General features: G+C 41.9%; 1 protein-coding gene across 4 annotated transcripts in view; it reads right to left on the reverse strand.

Moving 5' to 3' along the window:
• EFTUD2 (elongation factor Tu GTP binding domain containing 2) overlaps positions 1-17,173 on the reverse strand; it is a 208,733-nt gene that overhangs the window by 183,081 nt on the left and 8,479 nt on the right. For 2 of the 4 annotated variants that reach the window (XM_085609831.1, XM_085609874.1), the window contains exons 2-3: positions 3,603-3,721; positions 2,246-2,411 (exon numbers count right to left, since the gene is read on the reverse strand). In XM_085609831.1, coding sequence (XP_085465957.1) covers positions 2,246-2,411; positions 3,603-3,707 — 271 coding nt within the window. In that variant the 5' untranslated portion in view covers positions 3,708-3,721. The remainder of the gene's footprint in view (positions 1-2,245; positions 2,412-3,602; positions 3,722-17,173) is intronic. The other 2 variants (XM_085609851.1, XM_085609863.1) reach the window with 1 other exon arrangement.

The raw sequence follows: 17,173 nt of genomic DNA on the forward strand, positions 1-17,173 counted from the left end.
CCTTGGTTCAACACAGCTTTCGGACATAGTGCGTTCAATGCCAATGCCTTTTTTTGAGTTAAACGTCACAGCTCCTGACGAAATGTCAGAAGGAAACAGAGGTGAGCCGCAGGACTGAAAATTCTAATTAAGAAAGGAGCTTTATGAGCCGATATCCGTCAGACAGATTTTTATCTCTAAAACATACAAAAGCCTCCCCATGAATGCTCAAGGCAGAAAAATCACTTGTCCTGAGAAAGGGGACAGCCTCAAGCTTAGGGATGTTACTCCATGTCCTGGGTACACAAACAAAGCTTTAGGCTTTTCAAACTTCTTTGCAACACTTACATTATTATAAGGACCTCAGCAGTGGAATGCTGGCATTCAAAATACCAACAGGCAAATATTTATTTTTGATGACAACATTCCATATATCGCAAAGAGATGTACCAAGGAGAATGCTAGAAAGAGGAGCGGCTCTTAAGGTCTTCAAAACATCATTCAATTAGTGGTCCCCACGGTGAATCATGACACAAACTTTAATGGAATACGCTATTTTGCAACCTAGCCAGTTCCTAAAAGTGCTTGTAAAATAAGGAGAAATACCAGCATAGACCTTACTCTGGCTTAAAACAAAAAAACAAAAAAAAGTTGCATAATCATGCACTCCGAGGTACATCCCCGGAAGAACTTGTTTTTAACTCTCATGCTTAAAAAGAACATAATAATTTTAATCTCTATACTCATCTTTTCAACCCATCTTCTGAGCTATTTTTTACACACTTTTGTATATTTAGAAAGATATGTGAATATCTTGGGACCATGGTAACACATTATATCCAGTAACGAGCCACAGATGCAAAGTGTACAGTGTAAATGAAAAAAAAAAGTGAAAAATAGGACCAGGCCTAAAGACACAAGCAAATGAACGATGTGTCCTACAAATCTAAGCTATCTTTGAATGCTGGGTCACCATTTGGCTAAATGGATGCTGCTGGTTTCAATGCACATACATTTCAAGCCTTTTCATGTGGCACATAGTCACATTTATTTTCAAGCAGAATCTTTTCAAACCCCCACCCCCAAACACGACAGTGGCTACAGCTGTTTTAACTATTCTTGGACAAAAAAGGTAACAATCATTGGTTGCGCCGATAGGGGGGCTTTGAAATTATGTCTGGTATTGTGAAGAACTACAAGTAGATAGCATGGTAATGAATATGTATTTGTGTAGGAGCAAAGAACTGTAGACTAATATTTGTGTAGGTTAAATGGTCAGGTGACATTTGAACCATAAAGCCAGACCTAAAAATCAATTTAGGTTAATGACTGCCCTCCTCCCACCTTTGCTGCTCCCAGAGAAATACACCACAAATTATCTTGTTATCTAAGACAATTTGGTAGCATGTGAGTGACTTTGCAGGTCCAACCTCGGGTAGCTGGATAACAAAATGATCACATCTGTGTGGAGAAAAAGCACTTTTTTGTGGAAGCACACAACTTCTGCCCAACCAAAACATCCACTCTTGAATCCCAACATGTGGGTGGAGCTAAAGCCCCTCTCCTGGTGATCTCACATAATTGTACGGCAACTGCTGCGCTGTCAAGCCAGACCATAGAACTGAACTGAAAGTCTTTAAAATCAATTCAACCGTATCTTTTGCATCTGAGATACTACAAATAATCTACTGGTAAAAGCAGATGGTAAACTTTCAGAACTAAGCTTCTTGCCGTGGGTGTAAATTCAACTCTGTTCATTCTGCTTTGTTGGTTCGCCCTTACCTTCATTTACACTTTAAAATTCTGCAGTACTCATAATTTAGGGAGTAATTGTTTATATGTGGGTACAAAAAAGAGGGGGGTCGGCGCACCTTTCATTTTGGCAAATTCACAGGAGATACAAATGTGCCTTCCTTATAGATTATTTTGAGTCTTCCTTCCAGAGTGCATTGCTGGAGATGATGGCATGGTCTGGCTTATCAAATGTGAGATCGAACTTTAAAAAGTGAATAGCAAAATGCATAAGAATTATAAAACAATATCGTAATGTGAAGTCCCTGCAGAAAACAGGACCATGGAAGCATGATATGGGTCTGTCTGCTAAGTGATGGTCGATGTGGAGTATGATAGCAAGATCTAGAGGACCAAAGAAAAAATGTAATATTGAGATATGTAATAACCACCCAATGCACAAAGGCCTAACATAAGATGATGAGCAAAGATTAATAACTGCATTGTATGAGGACATTGCCCAATCAGTATTTACCAGTGAGAGGCTGCGTGTCCTCTTCTTGCACAATCGTTTCTACTTCAGGCCCGTATACTTCCTCTGCCGTTGGATAATACTTCTTATCCTCATGCAGAACCACCTGCATGCCAGGATGATCATCATCTTGGTCTCCCATATACTCATCATCATCGTCCTCGTCAACCTAGAGGATAAAACAAAATATACTGTGAGTCCTAAAGCACTAAAAAGGAGATCATTGGAAGTTCTTGAAAATGTGAAAAGCAAATCATAAAAATATGAATTTTCCCATTTTAGCTACCAAAACAAACGTTAGAGAGCAAGCCGCTTTACAGATGTACGCTAAACTTGGCATGAAAGTAGAACTTTACTTAGAAAGCTTTTAATGGTTTAGTGTAAACACATAGGAGGGCTTTAAAAGTTGTTGAGTGAGCTTTAAAAAGCTAACATTTTTGAAAAATCGCATTTTCAATTCCGAATCTAGATCTTTGAGCTGTGGAAAAAAAAATCCCCAAAACAAAAGGGCCCTCCCTCAGAGAAGTGTGACCCCCAGTAAACACTGAGGAGTCGTCGGAGGTATTGTAAACTTGAGTCCAATACCAGAAAAACAAAACAACACATAAAAAACAGATTTGCCTGTAATTTTATAAATTATTTGTAACTTTCATGTGAAAAAGAAAATTCACAGGCGAAGGGAGATAACTGTTTGATTCAAAGGGACAGGTGGTGGGGACCTACAAAACTGCTGGTAATGGCCTGGGTGCAAGGCCTGGCACTGCACCTAACCTTTGCTGTGTGGGGTTGGCTGCCGGCAGGGTGTTTGGCCTGGCCGAGCAGCGAAGATAGGCAGCTCTATCAGTTTAAGAGAAAGAGCTGACTTACAGCCATTCGCATTGAGGTTGGCTAATGGAAGGGAGCTATGCACACCTCCTAGTCTGCAGCTAATCCCTGCTGTGTATGGTCAAGTGCCATTTCCAGCAGCCAAAATCCTCTGTGAACGACTACGTGGTGCATGAGCTGCATCATGAATGATTGAAAGACCTGTACTCTATCCACAATTATTCCGAGGTCCCATCTCTTGCACTACGAACTAGAAAAGGGTCTATGAAGGTAGAGGGACTTTCAAAACTATTCATAGCATGATGCTTTGACAGGCTATATTTCATGTCACAATGCTTGTCAGGTCTAAAACCAAGTCAAAATGCATCACAAAACTCTGGTGCAAGTGTCACAAGGCTCTATGCCAAAGCTATAATATTCAAGACACAACGCTTTCTAAAGCTTTAATATTAAATAGTTGAAATACTAAGTGTATGTTCACTTCATAATACTTTGTAAAGTTAAGTACAACATTAAACATATACAAAACAAATACCACATCTGCATCTTTGTCACCCCTTCCGATGTCATCGTCATCTTCATCAGAGTCCAGCTCGGGGCCAATATAGTTCCCAAACTCATCATACAGTTCAGTATCCATGATGTTGAACCCTGCTGGGAAAAGAGGAAGTGTTTAATACCCTCATGAAGTAAACAGTACCTACATCCACTAAGGGTCTCTATGAGGTGCATATTTTTCGAATTTAAAAAATGCTCGAGGGGTAACTGTGAAAGACTATGGTTGTTTCAGTTTCCCTTTAAGAAGATGCTTGCAATGACAATGGATTTTGGATGTTGAAATGCAGTGCCTTGGAATGCACCACATGACCTTATTTATGAAGGAGTTTTGTAAAGCACAGGCATGTCAATCTGTGGCCAAGGAAGAGCACTGAAGAGAACAGTAGGGAGTCTAAAGGGTGAAGCAAAGAAATAATAACCTAGAGTACAACTGAATGTGAGGAGCTACACCCATATCCCTTTGTGGCTGCTCTGGCATGTGAAAGTGGTAAGGCAAACACCAGACTAAATGGTTTTCTACACATATTTTCTGAACCAGATACTGTTACGTCCTGCTCTCAGCCTGTAGTTCAACGTGTTACAGTCTATGGTCAAGGATTCCCACAGAAAAACCTCCATGTTGCTGTCAACTGATTATCAGTAGAGGAATAAAATACAGCTTGGCTGATTGAAGGTTCCTCCCTAGGTTTAGGAAGGCAGTAGAGTTTGAGGGTAGAAGAGGTTTTTGTTCCAACAGGCCATGATGACAGAACAAGGAATTTTGAACTTGATCCTTGATTAGACCGAGTCGGTGTATAATTTTCAAGGTCGGTCTCACATGGTCCTGATTCTAATGCTTCAGAGTATTCTGCTGCTGATTGTGTAGTGTTTGTAACCTATCTGAGTTTATTAACCTCTCATTTGAAGGGCAAGCTGCTAAATTCTAGCTATCTTATTAGTACTGCTAGACTCAAATATTGAGTTGCATTACTGTAAGGATTTGCATGGGCAGCTGTAGGCTTTCATCTACGTTTCTCACTTTGTAAGATCTAGTCAGTACAGATTTCACGCCATTCAAAAGGAAACTTGCTTTGATCTGATTGTTCAAGCACCAGGATCTCCATTTTCCTCTCTTCAGTCAGAGGAAATGTTATTCCCACGTAAAGTTAATTATCTCACTTTCAAGGGTCCAAGGTGGCTTGGAGTTCTTCACAGATACCAAGTGTCATTTCTATGTCCACAAGGTCCTAAAGCTAAATGATGCTTTTAGTTGGTTGCTTCTCTCTTTCACCCAGATTTTCTGAGATAAGGCAGGAACTATTTTTGCTGTTATTCTGTCTTCAATTTGACTGGGAACAACAAGCTTAGCGAGTCATGTATTTATCTCATTTGTACTGCCAGCCAGCAACATATGGAAGAATCTGGCTGCAGGACAAGATTCGACCTGAAGTTACAAGCCTTTTTTTTTTTTATCATGGCAAATGTCCTACAAAGGTAATCTGAGAGATATCCTTTAACAAAATACCTATCCGAAAGAGGGAGAGGAGGCAAGCAACAGTGACGGGCCTACAAGCAACAACTATTGAAAGGGTGGAGGTGGGGGCAAACAACAACGAGAGGCAGGATGGTAAGCAACAACACAGGAGGGTGGAAACAGTGATGAGGACGCAACATAAAAAAAACAAGCATATGCAATGCAATAGGTCACGCATTGACGAGAATTTGAGCTATTGGCATTATAAAGGATAATGCCTTTTATTTACGTGTTGCATTGAAAACAGATAAATAAAAGGCATTGTCATTTACAAAGCCAATAGCTTAAACTCTCGTAAATGCAAGACCTTTTACATTGCAAACGCGTTTGGCGTTAGGAGACAGCGTGTCCTACCTTTTCCTGCCTGCAAGAGTAGGCAGGACAAAGCTATTAGAGAAAATAGTGCTCGGAGGCTGTAATTAAAGCCTACGGTTAAAATCTGGGGAAAGGCGGTACTAAGGAAGGACTACTAAGCCTATTAACTAATGATATGCAACCGTTTAAAATGGACTATAACTGAACACAGCGTGCCTCGCAGAGCAGAGCATGCACTGCCCAGGCTTGACCTAAAAATGTATTCCAATTCTGCAAGGAAGTGAGCATTTGCGAAAAATAAAATAAAGTCTTTGTGTGTGTGCGTGGCTCCTGAGATATGCTTAGGCCCTTAGAACATTATAGATCAACATACAATTTGAAGTCTGCTGAGGTAAGCCGTATTTGTATTGTAGCATAGGGTATTTGACCAACGTATTGCTCTATTCGAGAAGGATGTTATCACTTTTTATCATTTGTTTTATGGAAGGTACTTACTAGATGCCAGATGCTGCAACAGAAAAGTTGGACTATGCATATGCCTCACAAATGGTCACAGAGTGTTGAATCTTAGTAGAAACTAACCTATAAAGGGTATTACTAGCCATGATTGTAGGTAATTGGCAGTGGGGAATTACACTTTTTTCCTTTGGGGAAAGAACTTTTGAGACAAAATAGATAAGAATAGGTCTACCGTTGCCCTTTAATTAAAGCATTGCAACCCTGAAGCCCAACACATATCCCGCAGTGAATTTTTGCCTTTGTTACGTCCCATTTCCCTAACTGTAAATACAGATCATAGAGAAGGAGGGGGGGGGGGGGCACAGTTCAAAATCCAGTTGATTCTTGGGTAATCTGACTGTTTGTCCCGCATTTTGCAAAACCTCCTGCCTCAATCATATTAATGGCTGCAGCCACTGTGATGGTGGCCTGGGAGGGACAGCTGACTTCCATTGCTGTGTTTGCATTCCCTGAAGTCAACTTGTTTTTTTAAAACCATCCTGTTTCTTTGAAAGGGACGTCAAGGAAAGACATAAGGGATCTGGCAGAGAGCATTAAAATGTTAAAAGATCCCTAATTGGCAAGTTCTGATAATTCAAAAACCTCTTTCCATTTTGAAGAAGTTTGAATACAAGCTAAAATGGCTCTCAGAAAACCAGCCTATACAGAACAAAAATAAGTCCCGCTAACACACCCTAACCAGATGCTGCTGGATGCTGTGGACATAGGAGGAGGGCGGATACTTCATAAAAATTTTTTGTTAGAGCTGCATTTAATGCGCTTTAAGAACAGATGTTCACCCAATGGGATTATTTTTCTTTTTTAAAACATAAACTAACAGGAAGGACTGCTGTTTTGCTTTTTAAGTACAAACGAAAATACTTCGTAAAAATGCATTCTATGTCGGTAAAAAGCTTTTTCATTTGTACTTAAAAAGCAAAATAGCAATCCTTTTTAGAAATACGTCCGTCCAGTGAACGCTTTGTGTTCAGAAAGCGCGTTTACTGCAGCTTTAACACGATTATTTTTAAAGTGTGAGCTGTGGACCCAGTGTGTTTTAATACAGTTAATAAACATGTTAATTTTTATTTACGCAGCAAGACGGTAATAACTGCAGTTACAACACAAATGAATGCAAAAAAACTCCCGACTTCTTTTCTTTTGAAGTAATCGCCGCACCTGCGTTTTAGCTAAAGCGCGGGTGATGGCATGTTTAAACAAAAATACAAAAAGATGCCAGCCAGCCACATGGAAGAACTGGGAGAGATGAATGATGACCTAAAATGTAAGTAGCTAGGTGTCTGAGCACCCACAGTGTAACACGAGGTTGAAAACATAAAAAAATAGTTCCCCCATGAGCAGATCACCAGAACAAAGCGTAATGATATTGTACTAAGTCCCTGCTCCTTGGAGGAAAAAGGAGGGCAAAAGAGGCAGGATTGGCCACCAGTAAGCAAGGATTTTTAAAGGACATTAAAACAAACGAGAAGCAAGGAATGTTATTTGGCCCACAGAGATATATGTATACTAAAGTATACAAGTCGCACGATTACGCTCAACCTACAAAGTGCCTCAACCAGAGCACAAGCAGCAGGGAAGGGACAAACGAAGAGAAAACGAAACTTGCATGCCATGACCAACGAGAAGCAATTAAAGGAGACAAACGACGACGCCAATCAATGGTACGCAACAGGCCAGCTCGAAACTCCCTTTAAACTAACAAAATGTGTCATGAGCGACAGCCCATGTGCCGCCTCAGGCGAGACTTCAAAATGAATGAGAAGTACTGTAGTCCTGGGCATCCCATACTGCTCTCAACACATTGCTGTACTTTAAAGTCTAAAGTAAATGAAACAAAGGGAATGGGGTCTGTGTTGCTGCCAGAGAAAAATGCTGTAACATATCGACTTCTACAATACTCTTTAACCGTGCCATATGCATGCCCCTGAAAATGTAAACTCGGTCCCATTGTAGGCTTGGTACTATTATGCATGTTAGTCAGCCTGCTCTAGAGAGCCGGACTGCTGCTGGATCATTCAGATGAATTAAACAGTAACAAAAATCACAGATATGCGGAGGGAAAGCACTTTTTCTGTGGAAGCACACAATTTCTGTCCAATCAAACTTCATACTCCTGTCCACTAATATGTGAGCAGAGCCAAAGCCCTTCTCTGAAAGCTTGTTTTTAGCTTGATCACACAAGGACAACGTGATACTTTGCTGTCAAGCCAGACCTAAAAAGACATCATGTACCTACACAGCACAGACTTTCATTATAGTTGGCTATCATGGTGCCTATAGCATCACTACAGTTGTCATACCAGATTTTGCTTCATCGGACCAAACTACTGCATGTGTCTTTCTGACAACGATGGTTCCTGGAATGTATTAAGATTGACCAAATCACCTTAGACTGTAGAAATCATCAGTAATGCAGGTGATCTTCATAACTGTTGTCCTGTCTTTCTTCTCTTCCTCTCTAACTTAATTGTGAGCCATATTCCAATCCAACTGACACAAGATCTAGTGGAGTATGAACTCTCGAGTTCCAGTCAGGGTTCAGACAAGGGTGCAGCATGGAAATGCCTCGCCCCATGTAGTTGATAATGCACTTTGTATTCTTGAGTCAGGAAATTCCGGTCTTGTCTCTCAACTTACCAGCTCCATTCAATACAGTGAATCATTTGGTGTTAAGAACCTCAAGGAATAAGCATGCTTTGATGGTGTTGTCCTTAATTTGTTTGCCTCTTACTTTACTAATCGGAGCAGATGAAAACTGACACTAGGTTTTCAACTTCAGTTGCTGTAACTCCGGGTTTCCGCAGGGCTCCATTCTTGCACCTTCTCTTTGTAAGCTTGGGAGTGAGATTTATGAAATATAGAGTCATATAACATCAATATGCAGATGATAGACAAGACCATCATAAGATTTCCTCTCTCAACCATGTCTTGCCCTAACTATAAAACCTACTCAAAACTAGAATCCCGCCCACCATTTAGAACCCAACCCTATTTAAAAAAAATTATTTCTTATTTCATCATCATCAGTTCAATTGTGGGATAATTCACTTGGCGCCATTAACTGCAAATCTTTATTACTGACCGATCAAAATCCTTGGATGTCATTCTCAATAAAGACTGAACCATCATTTACAAACTAATTCCAAGTACAAGAGCGTGCGTTTTCAACTGCGAATGTTCTAAGGGGAGGGGATTGCCAATTTCTCCCAAGAACAAACCTCAAGACTCTTGTCCAGTTGCTAATTCTGTCAAAGACTGTCTATGGCAACTATTTCTTGGCCAGACCTATCACGCACCTAGCCCCAGTGAAAGGAGAGCTACATTCTGCATTATGCTTAGTCTCAGAAACCAAAAGATAGGCCTACATTACATCAGTGCTATTAACTCTCCAATGGCTTCCCAGCTGGCTTGCATCAGTCACAAGGTTCTAAACACCTCTATTCCTTGATATCAGACATCAAAAGTTGAAAATATCTGACGGGAGCAGATCGTTATATAGTGCTGCTGTACTTCATCTTAAACCTCCAGTATTCAACAAGCATTGGCAAAGGCAATAGGTCTCGCCTATGCAAGAGCAATTGGCTTGCTAATATGGCTTAACAATGCTGTACACCAGAGAGGCAGGTTTTCAGCATGGCTAAACGTTAGTAGGGTAAAGGAGAGTGGAGTGTCATAAAGTGGGGTGTTATGGAGTGGCGTACAGTAGAGGTGAGTAGAGTGGGGATGACTGAAGTGGAGCACCATGGAGTAGTGTACAGTGATGTGGAGGGAGTAGAGTGGAAGGGCATAGAGTTGAGTGGCGTAGAGTGCAGCATAGTTATCAGAGTTGAGTGAAGTTACATACATTGTTGTGGAGTGGTGTAGAGAGTGTTGCGTGGAGTAGAGTGCTGTGGAGTAGAGTGTCGTACAGCAGAGTAATTGTCATAGAGTGGCGTGGCGTAGAGTAGCGTATCATAGGCATGCCTCGAAAAATGTACTCGCCCACTTGCTATGGCGACCCAATTTCTTTCAGGGTGAGCCACTTTTCAGACCTACTTGACCGGCCTGGCGAGTAAGCTCTGTTGCTGTGCTATACTGAGTTTACTGTAGCTAGTACAGTGCCAGTACGAGGATCTAGGGGACAGCAGGATGAAATGTTTGAGAAAACTAAAAATGTGGGAAAGCAAAAGGTGTTGACTGGCTAAATGCAATGTGGTCTTGAACTGCTGAGGCTTAGTTTCAATTAGCCAATCAGATGGCAGCCAAGTATGCACTATCCTATAGTGTATAGGCATGTGTAATACTTCTTACTGGCTGATTACAATAAGCCACTGTGGTATATACAGTCCGAGAAGCATGTAACCCGTCTTTGCCAGCCACTGCATGGGTGTTTCCAAAATGGAGTACAGATTTGTAGTGGCAATTAACAGGCCGGGCACAGTAGGAGTGCCATTTTCCAGTAGTGTCCCACTAAATAAGCGGCTACTCCACCGGCAGCAGATAAGGTGGCGCATTACAGTACACCCAGCCTCAGCCAATTCAAATTATTAATAGCAGGAAATGCGGAGGTTTAAACGCGGTCCTCCGCCTCACCGCGAAGAGCTGTGGGAAAGGTTAGTTCATATTTTACGACTGGTACCATGACACAGGTTAGCGCTAAAGGAGGTACGATCTGAAAAAACTGTCCGAATAAAGAAAACAAGCACAGGGGAATGCAGGTTCTTAAGACTGGCGTTGTAGTAAGAACCTGAAAGACAGTTAAGAGTAGAGGTTCGATTGCCTGCGTATATCAATAAGCGTGGGTGGTTCTAAAGAGATTATGTCTTAGCAGTGTACATGCATGCCAGGGAACACCGTTGGGAATTAGGGAACTACGCCGGTCGAAGGAGGGATACCCCTGTGTCTTGGAAGACGTGAAACGTGTTTAACAATTCATGATTGCTATGTAATTGCATTGTTTGTAGGGGGATGACCAGTGCATAGCGCGGACGCATGAATGCCCAGTTTGGCTCCTATTGTACGTGAGCCACACCAATACAAGAATACACCAACATCCACAAGACACATGCGCAGATACACAAGCAGCACAAGGGGATACACAGAACCGCACACACAGACAAGACAGAAGCACAAATACTCGCACTTCTACAAAACACACTCACACAAACATATAAGAGTGATGCAAGCACACACTGTGGTCCACTGCTAATCTTGATGATGGACAAAACAAGCGTCATTAAATAGTACTTCATCACCAAGTCTGGGCTGTGATTAAATGCTTTGGTGCCGTTCATATGCTCCTTGCAGGTGTTTAGTCGCTTTCTCTTTACTACTTCCTGGGGCTTTCCTTTCTCGAGATCAAGCAGTTTTTCACCTGAAGCTGCTGATGTGCTCCCTTTGGATCGTCCGTTTAGCACTGTACAACTAACAAGTGAGTCATGTTACCTCATCCATTTAAAATGTCTGCATGGTTTTCCTAACTAGGGTTCGAACCTGCTTCTGCAGTTCCAAAGCCAGAGGCATTAGCAGCTAGCCCACATCCAGTCCCCATAACAAAGATGCCAGCATGTGTGAAAATAAAATGTACAGCAGCCAGATGTGGGACCTGGAGAAGTACTGGAGAGGGGTAGAGTGGGAAAGCATCAATGAACGTGTGTTTTCCCTCTCCTCTGTGTGAAGAGTATTTAGGTGCACTTGAAAATGAGGATTCCTAAAATGTACCCATCGAGGTGATCTTTATCAGGAGTGGGCAGGTACAGAGCCCCTCTCTGTCATGCAAGCCGCAGGACAGGTCTACAGCGGGAGGTTCTACATGCATGGTTTTCGGCTCAGATGTGCTCCTTTTATGGTGCTGACCCGCCACTTAATGGCGCAAGAGGCAGGAGAAAAACAAATCAACTAAGGTATTGTTCAGTCTGTTTTGTAACGACAAGAAGTGATGAGGTTAATTGACAAGCTGGGAGAAAAGTGAGTGGAGTGAGAAGGAATGTTATGTGGCGGGTGGAATAAGCAGGGCCACTGGAATTGTGCTGCAGTGGAAGGCCAAATTATGCGACAGGGTTGAGAAAATGGTGCAGCAGGAAAATGTAAATAATGTAGCACATTTTGTGACAGTATTACTTCATTATTTTGTCAATTTTAAACTTGTTAACACTCTCTGGGCATTAGTTGCACTTCTTTAGTACCAGTTTCACACCAAAATATAGCAATAAGCAACAGAAAGGTGACTAGTCCAACTTTACAAAGGGCCTTTATCTGTACTGCAACACATGCTGCTGGTTCTTTGGTAACTTTTGAACCGCTGGAGCTAGAATCTAAATTTTGTTTTGTTAAAATCTGCAGATTATGCAGCAGATGATGGCTTATGTGGCAAAATGCGACAAGTCTATAATAATGCGTAAATCGCAGCAGCCGCACAATCACATAACTCCAGTGGCCTTGAATAAGGAAGATTAATTAACTTACCAAGAAGACAGGTAGTCCTCCTCTCTGTAATTTTAAAAGATGTCACGTGATGACGATATTTCTAAACAAAAGTATGCATACTCGCACAACCACAGTACTAGAGCACATAAAAGCAACCACACACACAAACACACTCACAGAAGACAGAAGCACATACACCTGCACACAAACAGCACAGGAGCACGCACAGTCCAACACGGACCAAATCATAGTATAGACACGCAGGTAATTATATAAAAATAGTCATGCACATACAATCACATACACAGAAGCATTCAGTTAATCTCTCGCTTTAACTTCCAAGGTGAGATAGATAATCGAACACACAATACATGCATATGCAGTTACTTCAACACAAGGGCTCACACAAGCACAGACTCACAAATGCGCTGTAAACACACAGGCATACTGACACTGAGTCACACACATAGATCTAAGCTCTCACAGGCATATGCATAGGTGGGAATACGCACACAAGCACTATCCTGTAGGCGCAGTTTATACAGTCACGCATGCAAATACACACATGCACCAAATAAACACAAAAGGAAACCAGAAAGGTACCCTGCAAGACATCCTTAGGGCTACATTTGATGCATGGTATTCTATGGTAATCCTTGTCGCAACCATGTCTGGGAAAGCTCAGCTCGTTTACTACACTGATTTCCAGTGGAAAATGAAGCCACCGCAGGGCAAATATTTGTGTTGTGTTTTTCTTTTAATCCATTTGGAGCAGGTGAAAAGAAGAAGATGCACACCACTTCTTGGGTAGGGAACAAGAATGAATTGTGGGTCGAGTGTATTGATGTTAGGCTGAGTAGATAATTCTAGTGAGTAGACCTCCGGCTCTAGTGATATTTGTAAGATTTTTCGAGGCCTGATAGAGAGTGGAGTAAAGTGGCATGGAGTGGCATAGAGGGAGTTGCGTAGTGCGTTGCAGAGTGGAATAGTGTCAGAGTGCAATAGCTTAGAGTGGAGTAGAGTGTCAGTGGAGCAGAGCATCAGAGTGGAATATCGTGGAGTGACGTAGAGTGTGGCAGAGTGTCCTAAAGTGAAGTGGCCTTAAGTACAGTGGAGCAGAGTAGATTGGCGAACAGTTCAGTGGCGTAGAATGCATTGGTTCTGAGTAAAGTGGTGTAGAGTGCATTGACAGAGGGCAGTAATAGAGTAGCATAGAGTGCAGTGGGAAAGAGTAGAGTGATGCAGAGTAGATTGCAGTGGCGCAAAGTGGCGTAGAGTGAAGGGACAGAGTGGAGTGGTGCAGGGTAGAGTGCAGAGGTGTAGAGTAAAGTGACACATAGTTGAGTGGCAGAGTGCAGTCGAGCAGAGTGGAGTGTCAGAGTGCAGGGTCGTAGAGTGGTGCAGAGTAGTGATGAGGAGTATTTATTTATTGTTCTTGGCAGAGCGCACAACTCACTCCCAAAGGAGTACCGAGGTGCTTGCGCAGCAGGCAAGGGCGAGTGAGTTCAGAACATCCATGTTTTTTAACATCTTCTTAAAATTCCGGATGTGAAAAAGCAATTTGTTCCAACGATACGGGGTCAAGTATGAAAAGGACCTGCCACCAAATCTGGCTGTGGGGATACTGGGGGTCTGCAAAAGAGCTTTATTGGAGTACCTTGACGCTCTAGGAGGCTGGTAATGTCGGAGTCTTGAATAAGCATGGACAGGTGAGGATTTATACAATGAATTGTGTGTCAGATAGCACAGCTTAAAGACTATGCGTTTTCTAACAGGTAGTCAATGCAGTTTCTTCAGTATGGGGGCAAAAGGAGACTGTACAGGAATGTTGAAGATTAAACGTGCTGCAGTTTGGCCAGCAAGTTGTCGTTTGCAGATACCAGTAAGGAATTTTCGTAGTTCAGGCGACTGACTTTGAAAGCCTGGACAAGTGTTTTCATTGGTGGAAGAAGGGCGCCAGGGAAACACTTTTTGTAAGAGTCTCATCGTGGTAAAACACATGCCGCATGTAGAGCTGACTTGGTCTTTAATGGACAATGTGTGATCAATCTTAACTCCCATATTTTTAATCACTTGCTTAGAGCAAGGAACAGGGCAATGGTTGGAGGGTCACCAGTCTGCTGACTATAGCTGTTGGGAGTTTGCACTGTTGAGTTGGAGGCAATTATTAGCCATTCAGTTGGCAATCTCTGACATACAATATGCAAATTGGGCTTTCACTTTGTCAGGGTCAGGAGAAAAGGAAATGAGGAGTGGAGTGTCATCAGCATATGACATGATCTTCACACCGTATGCTCTCACATTCTGAGTCATAGGTGTTACATAGACATTGAAAAGGGCTGGACTCAGACACCGGCAATGAGAAAGCTCTTTATTGACGTGCCTTGATTTTCATTTAAAAGGGTCAAGACAAACATCTTGAGTACGATTGTCAAGGAAGTCTCTAAGCCAGTGTAGCGCTCTGCCTTGGATGCCTGCTTGATGTAATCTACGGATTGGAATAGAGTGGGAGATCATGTCAAAAGCTGCAGACAGGTCCAATAGTACTAGCATGACTGGAGTACCCGCATCGAAGGAGAAGCGAATATTATCCGTGACTGCCAGTACAGCAGTCTCTGTGCTATGTATTGCTCTAAAGCTGAATTGATAAGATTCTAAAATTGCGTGGTTTTCTAGAAAGAAAATGAGTTGTTTATTAATGAGTCTTTCTAGGGCTTCTGTGAGCAAGGGTAGCAAAGAGATCAGTCTATAGTTTGATAAGACTTCAGGATTTAGATAGGGCTTTATAAGGAGCTGAGAAACGTTTGCACACTTCCTTTCGGTTGGCACTTTTGCTGAACCTAGGGAAAGGTTAAACAACGTCATTATGGAAGGTGCCAGATGACAGGATAAACTGGTCACAATTCTGGGGGAGGGACACGAATTGGGATGAGAGCCTGATTTTGCAAGGGATAGTATTTTCACCATCTGCTCCATACAGCAGGGATCGAAATCACACAAACTAGCATTGGTACCATGATGTGGTTGATTCCAATCAAAATCAGTCTCAGGGTGTACAGGTGGGAAGCTCTTGTAGATGGAGTTACATTTTTCTTTGAAGAAATCTGCAAGAGAATCGCAGAGTTTTTGAGAGGCCGGGATAGTAGTTGTGCAAGCATGCAGATTCAAAAAGTTATTTAGCACTTTGTATAACTCCTTTGTGGAGTTACCCGCTTGGTCTATAGTGGAGGTTAAATACGCTCCCCGTGCTGTTTTAAACATAGTGTGATAGTTCCTTGGCATAGCCTGAAATGCGGTTATGTCCACAGAGGATTTTGTGGAATGCCATCTGCGCTCCAAGTGTTTACATTTGGATTTTGCTTTACGTGAACTGTCTGTGTACCAGGGTGGATGACTTCTGGGAGAAGTGGATGCAGCTTTCTTGAGGGAGACTATATAATCAAAAGTATTTGTTAGTGCGTCATAATAGACAGCCATTGCAGTATACATATCCATATGGGGTAACAGTATGGGAAAATTGAAAGCCTCCGAAAAGGTGGCAGTAGTAACCATCTTCCAGGGGCAACGGGGTCTGGAGTCCTCAGTCTTGGACTTACCCAACACATTCTTACAAGGGATCGAGAACATGATCAAATAATAGTCTGACCAGGTGATTGGCATGGGAAGTTTGTATATTGCTTCCACTAGATTTGTTAAAATAAGATCACAAGTGTGTCCGGCCCATCACCTTTTTTTTAAGCCCTACTGACTCCATATCAGCTAGGAGTTCCGACACACCTTGATCGTTAAAATCGCCCAACAATAGAAATTGGCCAGAAGCTAGGATATGGGGAGCAATACAATCAATTAAAGAATGGGTGAAATCTTTCCTGGTGCCTGGCGGGCGATATATCAAAGCCTCTTTTCAGACATCAATAACCGAATTTGTGAATTTAAATATACACATCTCAATCCATGTTGTGAGTAGGGTGTTGATTGATTCAAATTCAAAAATTCTTTATTTCGGCCAATTTGGCCATAAAAGAGTACAGAGTAAAACACAAAGGGGAAGAAGGGGGGAAGGGAAGGCAAGTAACATTTAAAATACATTTATATACACATGGCAATATTTTCGTACAGGCAAAAATACCCTCTCATCTGTAAAATATTTAAAAATACGTCAGGTTCCAAACACTCATTTCATAAACATTAAGGGTAGCAATCAATATCGATTAATTTACGCCGCTTGCACCACATAGCTAGCAAAAATTTTGAAAGTGCAAAAACAATAGGGCTCGATGTACTGGTTTTAAAAATTCTAAAAGCATTCAGGCAATGTTTAAAACCCAGATTTCTGCACAATGGTATCAACCAATATTTTCTTGGTTTGGTATATGCTGGACAAAAGAAGAGAACATGAAGCTCATCTTCTAAGTCGCAGCTGCAGCCCGGGCAAGACTTATTAGAGGAGGCCGTCCACTTGCTTGTGACGGCCTTGAGGGGTAAGTGCCATGTCGCCATTGGATAAAAAGTTTACGCGCTAAAATCGGGAAGACAACATCCATGAAGTCCTCGAAATAATAAGAATTTTTGAATTCTAAAAAATAATTAGTGAGGGAACCCAGATTAGAGGCCGTGATTAAAAGTTCCAGCTTTTGCCCTTTATAAATTTTGGTAAACATCTTTCGTGATATCCGACCACATGCCCCATCTGGATCTTCCCACATGGATTGTAGTCCTAGACTTAGAAGTTCACGCTTAATGAACGCATGCCAGGGGATTTTGCTTACACAATTAAAACTAAGGATCTGTTTAAG

This window comes from Triturus cristatus, chromosome 1_1 (assembly GCF_964204655.1).
Source record: "Triturus cristatus chromosome 1_1, aTriCri1.1, whole genome shotgun sequence".
NCBI lineage: Eukaryota > Metazoa > Chordata > Amphibia > Caudata > Salamandridae > Triturus > Triturus cristatus.